The sequence below is a fragment of the Malania oleifera genome, chromosome 13 (genome assembly GCF_029873635.1).
Source record: "Malania oleifera isolate guangnan ecotype guangnan chromosome 13, ASM2987363v1, whole genome shotgun sequence".
Lineage (NCBI taxonomy): Eukaryota > Viridiplantae > Streptophyta > Magnoliopsida > Santalales > Ximeniaceae > Malania > Malania oleifera.
In genome coordinates, this window is record NC_080429.1 from 24,217,583 (window position 1) to 24,234,038 (window position 16,456).

General features: G+C 34.8%; 1 protein-coding gene across 1 annotated transcript; it reads right to left on the bottom strand.

The window, feature by feature from the left end:
* Positions 1 to 15,463: 15,463 nt before the first annotated feature.
* LOC131146511 (non-specific lipid-transfer protein 1-like) lies at positions 15,464 to 16,064 on the bottom strand. The gene is made up of 2 exons (XM_058096147.1): positions 15,621 to 16,064; positions 15,464 to 15,516 (listed from the first exon to the last, which is right to left on the bottom strand). Exons 1-2 carry the CDS (start codon positions 16,031 to 16,033, stop codon positions 15,504 to 15,506), a joined length of 426 nt encoding a protein of 141 aa, XP_057952130.1. The 5' UTR covers positions 16,034 to 16,064; the 3' UTR covers positions 15,464 to 15,503.
* Positions 16,065 to 16,456: the final 392 nt, after the last annotated feature.

A 16,456-nucleotide genomic window follows, 5' to 3' on the forward strand; every position in this document is an offset into this window, starting at 1 on the left:
TTGGTATCTGCTTGTTTCCCTTTTTCATCCTTGTCAAGACTAGTGCCGGTGCTCATGGGAGTTCCTATAGGTTTACTTTCTTCCATATCAAACTTCTTTAACATGTCTTTAATATATTTAGTTTGATTTTTGAAAGTTCCATTTTTTGTTTGTTTGATTTGTAACCCTAGGAAGTAATTTAACTCTCCCATCATACTCATCTCAAACTCTTTTTGCATAGACTTAGTAAATTCATTACACAAATCCTCATGAGTTGCTCCAAAAATAATATCATCAACATAAATTTGTACTATAAGCATGTCTTTGGTTTTGGTTTTTATAAATAAAGTGTTATCTATCTTTCCTCTTGAAAAATTGTTTTGAATTAGAAACCTGCTTAGCCTTTCATACCAAGCTCTAAGAGCTTGTTTCAATCCATATAAAGCTTTTGTTAACTTAAAATACATGATCAGGATTTTTTGAATTTTCAAAACTTGGAGGTTGTTTTACATATACTTCTTCATTTATATATCCATTTAAGAAAGTACTTTTTACGTCCATTTGGTATAATTTGAAATCCTTATAGGCTGCATAAGCTAAGAGCATCCTAATTACTTCCATTCTTACTATGGGGGCAAAAGTTTCATCGTAATCAATACCTTCTTGATTATAAACTTGTGCTACTAGCCTAACTTTATTTCTTATATCTATCCCATTTTCATCCTTTTTATTTCTAAACACCCATTTAGTTCCTATGATTGATTTGTCTTTGGGTTTAGGTATAAGTTCTCATACTTGACTTCTTTCAAATTGATTTAGTTCCTCTTGCATAGCTATAATCCAAGAGTCATCTTTTAAGGCTTCTTCAATATTCTTGGGTTCATCTTGAGATAAAAGGGCATAATGGTTGCAAATATTTTTCAATGAGGCTTGAATGGTTATTCCTTTTGAAGTTTCTCCAAGAATTTGTTCTTTTGGATGACTTTTAGCATATCTCCATTCTTTAGGTAGTTCTAGATTTTCTACAATGTTTTCATTTGAAGTTTCATTATTATTTTCTTCTGTTATTTCAAGATCTTGTTGTTTTTGTGGAATATCTTCTTTTTGATCAATCTTAATTTTGTTTTCATAATTGTTTGATTCATCAAATGTTATATGTATTGATTCAATGATAGTAAGAGTTCTTCTATTATAAACCCTATAGGCTTTGCTATTTGTAGAGTAGCCTAAAAAGATACCTTCATCAGAGTTTGCATCAAACTTTCCTAAATCATCTTTAGTGTTAAGGATAAAACATTTGCATCCAAATACATGAAAGTAGGAGATATTAGGTTTTCTACCTTTCCATAGTTCATACGGTATTTTGTCTATATTTGATCTTATAGACACCCAATTTACAATATAGCATGTTGTATTTACAGTTTCAGCCCAAAAGTATTTAGGCAGGTTATTTTCGTTTATTATTGTTCTTGTCATTTCTTGTAAGGTTCTATTTTTTCTTTCTACAACTCCATTTTATTGTGGAGTTCTAGGTACTGAGAAATTATGATTTATTTCATATTCATTACAGAATTTATCAACCTCTTTATTTCTAAACTCCCTACCTTGATCACTTCTAAAACTTGTTACATTATCGCGCTTTTCATTTTGTAATTTCTTACATAAAGCGATTAGCATGTCCCAAGCTTCATCTTTATTTGCTGGGAATAATACCCAAGTGAATCTTGAATAATCATCCACTATTAAAAAAGCATATTGTTTTCCTCCTAAGCTTAAGGTTCTAGTTGGACCGAATAAGTCAAGGTGTAATAGTTCTAGGGGTCTTTTAGTAGATATATACTTTTTCTTTTTAAAGCTTGTTTTAACTTGCTTTCCTTTTGGCATACATCACACATCTTGTCTTTTATGAATTTGGTATTTGGTAATCCTTTTACAAGATTTTTCTTTGATAATTTGGATAATAGGTTCATGCTAGCATGTCCTAATTTCCTTTGCCATAGCCAACTTATTTCATTCATGTCTACCAAAAAAGTTATGTTTTGATTCATTAGATTCTCAAGGTTTATACAATAAACATTATTTATCCTATGAGCTATAAACAAGATTTTATTTTGTTTAGGATTTTGGATAACACATTTTTCTTTCTTAAAGATTATTTCAAACCCTTTGTCACTCAATTAGCTAATGCTTAAAAGATTGTGTTTTAATCCTTCTACTAATAGCACATTATCAATAGTAATAGAAGGTTCTTTACCTATTTTCCCGATGCCAATGATCTTACCTTTGGCATTGTCGTCGAAGGTGACATATCCTCCATCCTTTTATTTTAGAGAAGTAAACTTGCTCTTATCGCCGGTCATGTGTCTTGAACACCCGCTGTCCAAGTACCACTTGTCCATTGACGATGTTGTCCTAAAACATACCTACAATGGAGGATTCATTGTGTTAGTCTTTGGAACCCAAATTCTTTTAACTTTCTTTATTTTGTTGTTAGTTCCATTATTAACTTTCCATTCTCCTTGTACTTTAACATACTTCCTTTTTAGTGCGCAATCAAACATTACATGACCTTTAGTTTTGCACATATAGCAAGTAGTGTGTTCATGTTTGTTGTTTGAGGAAGTGCTTGCATAGTGCTTGGCTTCCTTGACGAAGTATCCCATGTATAATTTCGTATTCTTTTTATTTGTTTTACCATTATAAACTATTCCTTCTTTATTCCCATGTAGCCTTTGCTGTCCAATCATCTTTTCAAAATTATCTTTACCTTTTGTAAAGTTATATATAATTTTTTCTTTATCCTCTACTAATTTCTTAAGTTCATTCACTTCTAAATCCATTTTATTCAAGTTTTCTTTATGAGTTTTGCCTAATTCTTGAGTTACTTTACTTACTTCCTCCTCTAACTTCTCAATACAAGAGTCTTTTTCTTTTTCAATGGTTTTGAATGATTCAAGTTGCTTCAATAGTTATTTATTTTGATCCTTCAAGGTTATATTTCTTTTGGAAATTTTTATGAATCTTTTATGTAGGGAAAACAATTTATCTTGTAATTCCTTGTATAAGGGCATACTATCACATGACTCATCACAAGATTCATTGCAAGATTCTATTGAAGAGTAGTAGAAATTTACCTCTTCATTATTCGCCATGAAGCATATGGTTGTCATCTCTTGTCCACTTGATTCGTTTTTCGTTTCTTTGGAGCTTGAGTCATCCCAAGTAGCCTTCATAGCTTCCTTCTTTTTCTTCTTGTCTTTCTTGAGCAATGGGCAGTCCAGTTTGATATGCCTTGATTTCTTACAGTGATAGCATATTAGAGGTTCATTTTTTACTTTTATTTTCTTTTCTACTTGATTCTCCTTTTTCAGTTTTCCTTTTGTTGAACTTTATAGGAAATCTTTTATTCCTTCTATAACACTTACCTAGTCTCTTAGTGATGAATGCTAATTCATCTTAATCTAAGTCACTTGTTTCACTTTCTTTTTCACTTGAGCTATGGCTAGATGCTTTTAGTACAATAGGCTTCTTATACTTTGGTTTAGGATTTCTTTCTTTTAGAGTCATTTCATAGGTAAGAAGTGAACCTATGAGTTCATCTAAGGAGGTGGTCTTAAGGTTTCTTCCTTCGGTAATTGTTGTAGCCTTTGGTTCCCATATGGAGGGAAGGCCTCTCAAAATTTTCCTAATCATTTCATAGGTGGTATAAGTTTTTCCTAAGGCACTTAAGGAATCGATTATGTGGGTGAATCTTGTGTACATACTTAATATGGTTTCATTTGGATTCATATTGAATGCTTCATATTCGCTTGTTAACATATCTATCCTATTGTCCCTAACATCAATAGTTCCTTCATATGTGACTTCTAATTTATCCCATATTTCTTTAGCCATCTTACAAGCCATGAGCCTATTAAATTCATTAGCGTCTAAAGCACAATACAAAGCATTTATAGCACTTGAGTTTATTTGAAGCATTTTATAATCTGAATCGATCATATCCTTTTTCTCTTTTGGAATTTGTTTTCCATCTACTATCTTGGTGGAAATAAGGTCTCCATCCATAACTACTTCTCATGCTTTTCAATTCATGTGTTGGAGGTAGATTTGCATTCTTTTTTTCCAAAAGGTGTAATTGTGTCCACAAAAGATTGGTGGATGAGTTGGGGATTGACCCTCTCAAAAAGGAGCTACTCCTATGCTTGCCATTTAGATCTTTTTATAGCTTCTTGTTAGGAATTTACTATAACTAGTCTCTGATACCAATTGAAATTAGGATAGCTTCCCAAGAGGGGGGGTGAATTGGATTGTTAAACTTATATTCTTTTTAATACTTTGTTTTATATCAACAATCACAACAAGTAAACACAAACTCAAGTCAACCACAACCAATCAATAAAAATAATCAATATTTTAATCTTTGTATCAATAGCCCTGTATCAAAGTGTAAAGCACGTTCGATTTATATAAGCCCTGTGTTATTTCAAACTCACACTTCTTCTTTGTGTTTAGTTTTTAAACAAACTTTCAGATTAATAAGTTTAGGATGATCAACCAACGTAGTCCCTTTCGGTTTTCGCAATCAATGCTGATCAAGCCAAAATGAATTATCGTCCGGTCTATTTAACAACTATACACTCAGAATTTAGCAATTTAAAGCATACACGCAGGTTGTAAGTATCGCTAAAAAATAAAGAGTAAAGAAGAGAGAGAGACACAAAGCTTTTACAAGTTTCGACTTATACCCAGCCTACGTCCTCGCCTTTAGCAAGCCACCAAAGGATTCACTAGGTCAGTTTAGTTGACAGGTGGAACAATACCGATTACAACCACTCCTTCCTTTAGGCTAAAGCCCACCTCAAACGATATCCCCTCGTTCGATTCAACGATTCTACAACCTTGAATCGTTTATAAACAAGAACCAAGATAGAGAAAAGTTTGTGTACAAAAGACACACTCACAGCAGAGTATATTAGTACAACATTCAGCACAAGAATACTTCAAAGTAAATCAAATATAAAAGGATTAAAGCTCAATACTGAATTTAGATTGCCAAATATCTTCCAAGTATTGAAAGATTCAGGCTTTGAAGGCTTTACTTCGGAGTTTGTATTAGAAGTAACTTAGTAGTTGAAGTTGGATGAACACAAGAGAGTTTGAGAGCTTTTTAGGGAACTTTGATTGCTGGAAATTTCTTGGTGTAAAAATTCTTTGAAGTTTGGGGCTATTTATAGATGTTTAAAAGTAATTCCTTGCCCCCCAAGTTTCCTTGAAGTAATTCCCAAGTTTTTCAAAATAGTAGTGCCTAAAAAATCCATTTAAAAAATCTTCCTCTTAGAATTTTTTAAACAAACATTCGAGTGGCAGTCGCCTACCATAGAAGAAATTTAAAACACAGAACACTGGCAATCGCCTGCCGAAACCCAAGCAGTCACCTGGCATGACCACCCAGGCGCCTGGCTGTGCTCAGGCAGTCGCCTGGCACCCTACTGCCTCTTTGAAATTTATTCATTTATTTTAGGCAGTCGCCTGGCATGTCGAGGCAGTCGCCTGGCCCTTCTGTTTTAAAAAAAAAAAAAAAAAAAAAAAAAAAAAAAAAACTTTAATTTTTTAAACCCTTCTTTTCTTTGATTTGAAAAACATATTTTAGGGTTCTACTCAAACTTTTTTTCTAAGTTTCTTTTGATTTTATGAGACCTTCAATCCAATTTATATTTGAAGTGTACTTGAAGTACTTACATACAAACATCCTTAAAAACATATTCTTTTGATCTTCAAGTAAGTCCTTGTTCCTCTATCATCTTTGAACTTTTGATAATCTTTATTTCTTGATCTTTTTGAACAGTACTTTATCATCATTTTGAGCTTTGAACTTTCTCTAAGCTTTGCCACTATCTTTAAGCTTTGCCTTCTCCCTGAAAAACTTTCACTTGAAATAAACCGTATTAAACATATCATGATTTGTTATCATCAAAATAAGAATTTTAAGTCTTGTTAAGCCAAAATAATGGATAATAAGGGAAAAGGAAGGATTTTTAGAAGGAACAGCAGGCCTCGTCGATGAATGTCCTATCCTCGTCGATGAGTGTCCTTCTAAAGCTTGTCGATGAATCCAATTCCTCATCGACGAAGGAATCCCAAGAGAGTATATTTTGGAACTCTGAGTTTCATTGACGAAGGTATCTTCTCATTGACAAAGTCTCTATAGTGCCTCATCAACGAATCCACGTGTCTCGTCGACAAAGCCCTTCCTATAAATAGAGAGTTCTTCATTTTTTAGTGAGAATTCACGAACCTTCCTCTTACTCTCCCTATAAAAACGGTTTTCCTACCTTCTCTCTTCGATTTTGGGCCGATTTTGACCCAGTTTGACGATCCGGAACCGTCACGAGGTTCGTAGAATCGTTCTCTGCAAGGTTGTAGGAGCTGATCGTTGGTTTGAGAGGTTTGGGGAACATCCCAAAATCAGGGTAAGTGAATTATTTCGGGAATTCCTTAACGAATATTGTTGTATGGAGCCTAGGAAATAGTAAATAAGTGTTTTCCTTAAGATTTGAGTTAATTGGAATTTATTTTAATTAAGTTAAGATTTTGGATTCAGGGTCCAAGTGAACGCTGCGGGTATCGGTTCGGGGATCCTGCCAGCATAGTTTGAAGTCAGGTAAGGGGGAAATTTATGTATTAAATTAGGTTTTTCATGAATTAAAATGGATTATGTTCTATATATATATACATGTTTTTATATGGGTTTAAAATGCCAACCATGAAATTGATGTTTTCTGAGCCTATGAATGTTTATATAGCTATGTATATGTGAAAGTAAATGGATGAAAGTGAAAAATGAATTTTCTGAGGAATTTATGTGAGAAATGAAATGTGTTTTCAGCATATAAATGTTAAATGTGGGTTGACCAATTTTACAGGAATATGTGTGAAATTACTGTTAAATTGTGTGGTATAAGATTCTCTACAAATATATGTTAAATGTATGAGATGCAGGTTAATCAAGTAAAGTATTATGAATAAAATATGACATGACCTATGTTGTCTGTGTATGTTAAATGCAACCATATAAATGTATGACAGCTAAAAGCCATGTTAACAGATTCTAGCGCATTTCTGTGTGGACTAACTGTAGCAGATTCTAATGCATTTCTATGTGAACTAACAAATAATGGCTAAAGAGCGACTGTAGTACGAAAGAATGAAATGAAAATGTTATGCAATGAAATGACAATGGAATGACCATGAAATGAAATGATAAATGTGAACGAAGTAAATGGGAAAGAATCACTTAAAGTGAAACGAAATGCAATGTTTAAGCTATGAACATGAACAGATGTCTATGAATGAATAATGACAGAAAGGAATAAAGTATTATGATATTAAAAGTATCCATGTATGTAGAACATGTTACGATTAGGCGAGGCAAACTCTTCGCTTGGGGGCTTACTGAGAAAGACGAGTGCACTAGTAGCTTCAGATGTGGCAGTAGCTGCATAACGTACTAGGGCAGAGGGAACCTATTTGTATAGGCAGGTAGATTTCCCTATCATTAGGGCCTTTGCGTAAACTATTGTTGAAAGCGTGAGTACGAGATCAAGTTAACACTTGAGGGCTTATTGAGTAAGGTAAGTGCCCTGGTATACTTTAGTTGTGACCTCAGGGTTGCCTAAGTATCAGAGTAGAGGGGTGCTACTTGTATGGGCAGGTAATCACCCCTATCCTTGGGTAATCTCGTGGGCTAAATCTCTGCATGTGTTTGATTAGGTTCAGAAAATGATTTCAGTGTTATGTTAATGATTTGAAAATGTATTAAAATGATATCTATATACCTCATCTTAGTCATACGCTGTTTTAATATATGTATTTCTTCCCTTACTGAGATATGTCTCACCTGAATATGATTGTTTCTTTTTCAGGACATCCTCGAGGTCAGTCTTAGGGAGCTCGAGGGTACTTAGTTTTAAGGAATATTAAGAAACAGGGTATATGTAGATACTATTTTGGGGATGTAAATGTTTATGTTTAAGGATAATAAGTAAGTAATGGTTGTGAATATACTGAAATGTGTTCGAGATGTATATATTTATGGAAAATGTAGGTGATGGATAAATTTTATGGATTTCTAGTTAGGATATAGCAAACTCTGGTATTATGATATGTTGGTATTATAGAACTATGTTTATGGATATTATGATTATGTTTTCCACTTCGTATGTTATGAATTATGATTTATTAGGATATTATTAGGTATAACACACCAGACCCAAGTTTAAGGGTTCGGGGCGTTACACACCACGTGTATGACAAGAAGCTGAGCATCAAGTGAAGAATTGTGGGCTGGAAAAAGAAGAAGGAAGCGGACTGGGCCTTATGTGGACAATTGGTGCACTGGGCTTAATTTGTGTAAGGGCTTTCAGCTACCAAGAGAGGGTTGCTGGCCGTGTACACCGTGTGCAGCATTGGAGCCCATGAGGTGTGTGAGGGCTTGAAGACAGCTGGGCTTGCGTGCGTGTGTGTTGAGTGGGCTTGCATGCGTACGTTTGTAGGACCTTGGTGTGTGAGAAAAAAATTGGAAACTAAACAAAAAATTGGGCAAGGGCGGGTCTTGATGTGACCCAGCCATGCAAGAGGCTTTCTTTTGGAAAGGAGGCTCGTGGACAGTTGGTGCGCTAGGGGCAGTAAAGGTCCAAAAATGTGAGTGGGCGTTGGGGGATTGGAATGTAAAAATTAAGGGAAAAGTAAAGAGGGGGACATGGAAATGGAGAGAAAAATAAAAGAGAGGCTAGGGCGCCATTAAATGTAGAGGGGAGCTAGGGTTTAGAAAAGGAAGCTAGGAGGTTGCGTGAGGTTTTTGTTCTCAGCATGGGAACCAGCGCCGCAGCTGGGAGAAGCTCCTCATGGCCATTCCTTTGCTCTCTCTCTCTCTCTCTCTCTCTCTCTCTCTCTCTCTCTCTCTCTCTCTCTCTCTCTCTCTCTCTCTCTCTCTCCTTTACTGTTTAGCTTTATTTTAATGTCATTTAAATACTTATTTGAAAGTGTATTTTTGTTTAATCAAGCACTGTAGTTTAGTTATTTTTTTAGCATTCATTTCATGTTTCTTTTTAGTTAAACCATATTGAGTTTAATCTCTCTTCTTCTCTCTCTTTGTGTTGGTTAATATTTGTTGCGTTATTAAATGTAGGTTGTCTCTTTTTTATTTAATGTCACTGTGGAGTTAAATTTCATTTGAATTATTTAAAGGTCAATTTGTTTCCTTATTTGAAATCTTTTTTGGAATGAAATTTTATTTGAGTTATTCTTATTACTAAAGTCTGTTTGTTCCCCTTTTTATTTAAGGTCATTAAATCTAGTTTAAGTTATATTTTGTGTTGAGTTTGCTTTGCTGCGTTTATTTAAAAATTAATGTTGGATTTAAATGTTTGTTCAAGTAGTGGTTAAGGTATTTTTTTGTTGAATGATTTTTTGTTTAGACCCTTAGTTTGTTTGCTTGTTTGAATTTTTTATAGTTTATTTGGATGGTTGAATGGATTGTACTAGGTTAGCTTAGTTAGTTTATTTGTTTAATTACATGGTAGTTATTCTCCTGTTTATGCACGTTATGTTCTTATTTTAGGTTTTAATTTGTTTTAATTTCACCACAAACTTTCAAAAACCCTAAGATTTTGAATATGAACTATGTTTAGTAAAATTGTTTTCTCATTTTCTTTTTCTTGTTTTGCACTAGTTTAAAACTAATCAGCATTCCCTAAGGAGATGATCTGGCCTTTTTGGGCTAATTATTGCACAACTTAACTCCTATACTTAAGACAACCTTTGCTCTATTCATTTTTAGAAGTGAGTTAAGCAACACAACTTAACTGATGAATAACTCCTTTGGAAGCAAAGAAAGATTTTAAAGCAAATTCGGGTCCATTATCATACTTGATAATTCTGATTTTTGCAGAAAATTGAGTTTCTATATGAACAAAAAAAATCGTAACAAAGAACCAGCTTCTGATTTTGATTTCATTAGAAAAATCCAAGTAGCTCTAAAAAAATCATCTACTATAAAAACAAAATACCGAAATACTTCCTTTGTAGAAATTGACTTAGGTCCCCATATATCACAATGAACCAAATGAAAAGAAACAATAAATTTATTATTGCTAACAGGAAAGGGCAATCATTTTTGTTTAGCAATAGGACAGGTAATACATGTAACAAATTCAAAAGACAAATGAGGAATATATTTATTCAAAAGTTGTAATATGGAAAAACAAGGATGTCCTAATCTAAAATGCCACAAGGCTACATTTGGACTAATAGAAGCACAAGTAATAGAAGAATAATTGTGCAAATCAGGAGAGGAATTGGAAGTAATCAATCTGTACATTCCATCTTGCAATTCGCCCATCCCAATCATCTTCCAAGTTGCCAAGTCCTGCAGAAAACATTTATTAGCTTGAACAATTAAGCGACAATTTAAGGTAGAAGTAATTTTGCTGACTAAAATCAAATTGAATGAAAAGTAGGGACACAAAGCACATTTTTCTAGAGAAGAGTAGGACTGAGAATAATGTCACCAATATGTGTGACATTAGCACAAGTACCATTCGGTAATTTGACTGAATATGACACTGCTATAGGTGGATTAGTATATAAATTTGGAGAATGAACCATGTGATCTAAAGCACCACTATCAATTATCCAAGTATATGGAGTTAAAGAATGTGTAGCAAGACAAAATGAAGTGATATTACCTGAAAAATTTGGTAGTAAATGTAACCACCTGTTATTTAACTAGGTTTTTTTTTTTTTTTTTCTTTCCAACCATCAACATATGCAGCGAGAAGCAGAAATCAAATAAACATAACCATATATAATTATACAATACCAGAGTGTCTAAATATTCCACAAATATTACATATTTCACTGTACTCTTAAGAACTACTCTTACTACTACAAGGACTGACAAAATTGAATTCCAAAAACACTCACCCTCAAAAAGGGCAGACAAATAGCTCCTCCATCTGCGAGCCTACTCCGCTCGCCCAACTGACTCACCTGAAAAATATTTCAACACTAGGATGAGTCAAAGCTCAGTAAGAGGAAACATGCTATCACTAGTGTGTGGCTATTGAGATGTGGATCTATAAAACTTAATCTAAGTTAAGAGTAGTACAAATAACTAAAACTGAAAATGTTGATACTACATAACATATTATAAAACCTTTAGCTAAATAATTCAACATGTCAAACTGTATGAAATTACTTTTCATAATAATAATACTATTTCGAAAAAAATCTGATAATACCATAATATCTGAGAATATTTCCCTAGATGGTTGTATGTCATGATTTAACCCCTCATGACAAGGTTATGCGGCCCAAAAGCTGGATCTATCCTGGCTAGCCGACCAGGGTAAACCACTCTACTCCTTGGTCAGATCGGCCCTCCTCAACCCATATTTGATGGGGAGCCTGTCCACAACTAGGCACGATCGACCTCATACCACTTACTATCTGAGTTAAGTGGTTGCACTCTGAACTGAATATTTGTATATCTGTAGCTACAGTAGCGTGCTCTGCTGTCTGATCCATCAGGGTCTGATACCATATAATACGTTTCTATGTACACTAGCTATTTTACCATGATTCTGTAATAACTGTATAAACCATGATGCTGTAATATTCTGTAACTATATCAACTGTATTTCTTTGAGATAAACTGTAAATCTACCTGTTATGGTGCTGTAAAACTGTAAAATCATGATATTCTAAAAGATACTATAAACGCATTTCCCTGTCTGTATATTCTGTAAAACATATTCCTGAAAATACTTTAAAAACATGTTTCCATACTGTTTTCATACTCTCATGCCACACCATAATTTAAAATATTTTAACGTTAATAATAAATTGCATAAATTTCTGCTCTAAATAATAATCTAGTAAAACATAAACTTCATACTAAAATCATAATAGGTTTTCCTAGCATAGCATGTTTCCCTTACCAAAATGTCGAAAAGCCCCTATTGTATACTAGTCCTACACCCACAGGGCTTCCTATTCCACACCCGGAAAACTACATTTTCCAAAATCAAATATCAATATTTACCTGGTCTACATCATTTCCTACAACTGTCAGAAGGTCAAAAACAAAATAAAAGACCTTACCCTGATTCTGGGGAGAAATTTGACTCAATTCCACCAACGATCTGCCCAAGCAGATTTGAAGAGAACTCCGCTAGGAGCATCGTGGTGGCCTCAGATCGTCGATCCAGCAACTGACGGGACCGAAATCGAAGAGAGATGGAGGGGAGGCCGTAGCAGAGAGAGAGAGAGAGGAGAAGGTTTTCCGTCGTTTATTCTGCGATTAACTGAATTTAGGGCTATTTATACTGCGGGATTTGTTGACGAGTCACATCACCTCATCAACGAGTCCTGTAGAAAGTTCGTCAACGAACCTACTTCCTCGTCGATGATATTCAGACTTCCCAATAATCCTCTCTTGGTATCTTCTCGTCGACGAGATCTCGCTATACCCTCATCAACAAATCCCCTATATTCGTCAACGAGGACCAAGGAAAATTTTCTGATTATTACCCCAAAGTCGCGTTCGTCGATGAAGTCTGCTGCTTCCTTCTGTTCCTGTTTACATTTCCTCCCCCCCCCCCCCTTCTCTTTATTATTCAAATAACATTATTCTTCTGGTCGTTACAGTAAAGCCATATTAGCTAAAGAAATAGAAATGGATGATGATTGTGGCTTGAGGAGAGCCAGAAATTGTTGATACTAATCTGTAGTAAAAGACATATGAGTGGATGACTTGTCATTAACATAGAAGCCCGTTGTACAGAATTTACAAAAGCAGAACCAACCTTGGTTCTGTCCTTGAACTTATAGTTAGTAGGATATCCATGCAATTTATAGCATTTATCAACAATATGTCCAGCAATACCACAATGACTGCAAAGTAATCTGAAACGAGTATTTCCTTTAAAATTCTTAAAAGAAAGTCTCATATTTTGTTGCGAAGGGAACTGATTCAACATAAATAAGAGCATTTCTAATGCCTCGTTGTCTCTCTTCTTGTATAACAAGGGAAAAAAGCCTTGTTAATAGAAGGCAAAGGATCCATCATCAATATCTGACCTCTCACATTATAAAAAATATCATTAAGTCCCATAAGAAATGTCATAAGATAAGATTGATGATGATATTGAGCAAGAACATTAGATGAATTACATGTGCATCCACAACAATAACAAACAGACAAAGGCCGATAGTTCAGAAGTTCATCCCACAACACCTTTAAATTTGTAAAATACATACTCACATCACTTTGATTTTGGCACAGGGCAAAAATAGCATTTTGCAACTAAAAAAACCAAGGTCCATTGCCTTGCGAGAAACGTTCTTTCAACTCAAGCTACATTGCTCTTGAGGAATCAACAAATATAACACTTTGAGAAATCTTTGAGGACAAAGAATTGCGAAGCCAAGACTTAACAACAGTGTCACATTTGCTCCAAGAAGAAAACACAGGATCATCCTTGGTTGGAACAGAAAGAGATCCATCGATGAAGCCAAGCTTATTTCATGCCTTTAGAGATAAAAACATCGATCGAGACCATGAATGATAGTTATTGTTGTCCAGTTTCTCGCTCACCAATAGAACTCCAAGATGATCGGCATCGGTGAGAAACTAAGGACTGCGTGGATTAGATTCAACATTTGTGGTGGACTTAGTAGGGAGAGTTTCAGGAGAAATTTCTGCCATGATCAAAAACAAAAAATAGGCAAATTCGTGAACGAAGAAAGTTCTTGTTCGATTGATTTGTCAGACACAAACAGAAGCTCCTGTGCACACTCCTGCCACGACACTGCCCTAATACCATATTAGGAAATAAATTTCGTTTCTCATTCCAAACAGTGAACAGTACAAGGTTTATATAGGCAAATACCCAAGGACAAAACAGTAATTTACTATACCTAAATACAAACTAATATAATTGAAAATAAAAATAGAAAAATAGTAAAAACTTAATAGTTATTAATTAATTACATCAACAATAATGGTTGTAATTAAAAAAAATATTTTTTTGCTAATTTATTTTTTACAAATATTATTTTGCTAATTTTTTTTTTTTTTTTTTTTTTTTTTGAAACTTGGTATAATGAATATCGAAAATATTACGAAACTTGCAAATTGAGAATGAAAATATATGTTCAATGAGATAAATTAATTAATTACGATATGATCTCTTCCCCCCCCCCCCCCCACGGGGGGTTCTTCCTTTATTTTATTGTGATTTGGAAAATTAATTAATTGGTTTAAGATCTTCTAAAACATCTGCTTTTATTTTTCAAGTCTATAATTGCTGCTTGTAACATTGCTATTGCGGATGGTAGGGGTTTAATGGCGATATATATATATATGGTGTCCAATGAGCAGCCAAATTCAATCTTGATCTTCTAATTGCATGCCCCCTGTCTCAAAATCAAGAATATGTAACATGTCCATTTCAGCAATGTGGAAATTGAAAGAAGAAACTTATGTCAAACTAATTGGTGCCGCGGAAATGAAATGTGTTTGAAATATGGAACTGAATAAAATTTGGATGGAAAATATCAAGTGATCGGTAAATTTGATTCTATTTCAGATGATTTAACTCTATCTTGTCAATTTTCTATGTAGAGCTTTTTTCACCCTTTTCAAAACCTCTAATATGAAAGTCTTTCAAATTGATCAAAGTTTTTGAGATTATTAATACAGTCTAAGGAAGATTATGATTGTGTATATACAATACTTAGAGGGCCTACATGATGTGCTCTTTAATCCATATATGCGTTAAAATTTAAGTTGACTATCTTGTGTTATTTTGATTATTTATTCGTGTATTTTGGTAGAATGATCCGATCCTTTTTCTATTCCGAGAAACTAAGAAAGAATTATAATCTGAAAAATTCCTTTGAGTTAATTAGTATGTAGTTTCACCTGGCCAATAATTTCTACTTCACAAATTTTTATGAATTTTGGATCACTAATATTACTCAAAAAATATGGTTCTATGCATACCAAACAAGACTTCAACTACAGGTTTTCATGTGAATTCTTCGAATGTATGCCCATTGTAAGTATTATATCGTTTATAATATTTTAAGAAAAAAAAAGTACGATTAACGTTCCAGAGACACATTTGACTAGTATCCCATTAAGTAAAAGTTACGGTACATATTACCCGTAATCCTAAACACAGCAAGTTTAATTAATTACGATTTGTAAGAATGGAAATTTTAGGGCAAGCTGCTTAATAATTATATTACTGAAACTGGTGTGGTGTGTTGAACGTCCACCACTATCAGAGTAATTCTAGCTGTAGCTAGATGATGCACTCATATAGCCCTAGCTCGCCAACATATGGGGAGAAAAGAAACGACGTCAACTCGATCAACATTAGCGATCAGCCACGGAAGGCCGTCATGGATTTATCTTCACTTATTCTTACTACCATACATATATAGCTACCTCTGCTTCACTTCACGGCCCTGCATCACAAACCCAAAAAAAGAAACAAAACAAAACAAAACCATGTTATGGAAGAGCGAGGATAGCACTCTAGAGAGATGCTGGGTTGTGTGTGTGTACGTACGTTTTGCAGTTAGTGGTGTTGGTCAGTGGGAAAGGGAGCTGGACATTGCATTTGTCGAAGATATAATCTGCATCAGCGTACTGAAGCCCCGGGGGGGCGGGGGCGGGGCCGTGGCCGCCCCGGTGTGGCTGGCAAGTGAGGCACTGGCAGATAGCCTGGCGATCGTCCGTGGTCTTAGCACTCTGAAAGAGTCCCTTAATGTCTTTAGCCCCCTCGCAGCATGCAGGCGAAGGAGTTGCCGGAGATGGTTTGCAATCTGCAAGTTTAGTCACCACCACCGAGCAGTTGGGCCGATTGGGCGGCAACGGCCCTGGCGCTGCCAACTGTGTTTCTTGCGCTAGCACAGCCGCCGCGCATGCAGCGAGGACCAAGCAGCCCAGCTTCAACAGGTTTCTTGAGGCCGCAGCTGCCATTGTTTTCCCAGAGAGAGAGAGTGAGAGAGGGTGTGTTTGGGTTGTGTTAATTGGAGTGTGTGATTGAAGAGATAAGCGAAGGGATTTGTTGTATCTAGCATGGGGATATGTGGGGATTATATAAGGAGGAAAAGGGGTGAAAGTGGAGACAAGGGAATTACGTGTAGGTCTGGGGCCTTAATTAGTGGGAGATGTGCTTTTGTAGGATTGGCCTTAATTAATGGAAAACGTATTTTAATATATTACTTTATAAAAGGAATACGTTGAGTTTTTTCCTAATTTATTCCTTTTTTAAAAAAAATATATTAAATAATGCTTTTCTCGGAAAGATAATTCCCGGAATAACCTTGACGTAAACTCGCTACTTGGAGTAGCGAGATTTGTCACGTGTCATTTCAGGAATTATTTTCTCAAAAAAGATAC

Bases quoted from the DNA above. Each gene is read 5' to 3' on its own strand.
- LOC131146511 (XM_058096147.1), bottom strand. From the start codon at position 16,033: ATGGCAGCTGCGGCCTCAAGAAACCTGTTGAAGCTGGGCTGCTTGGTC.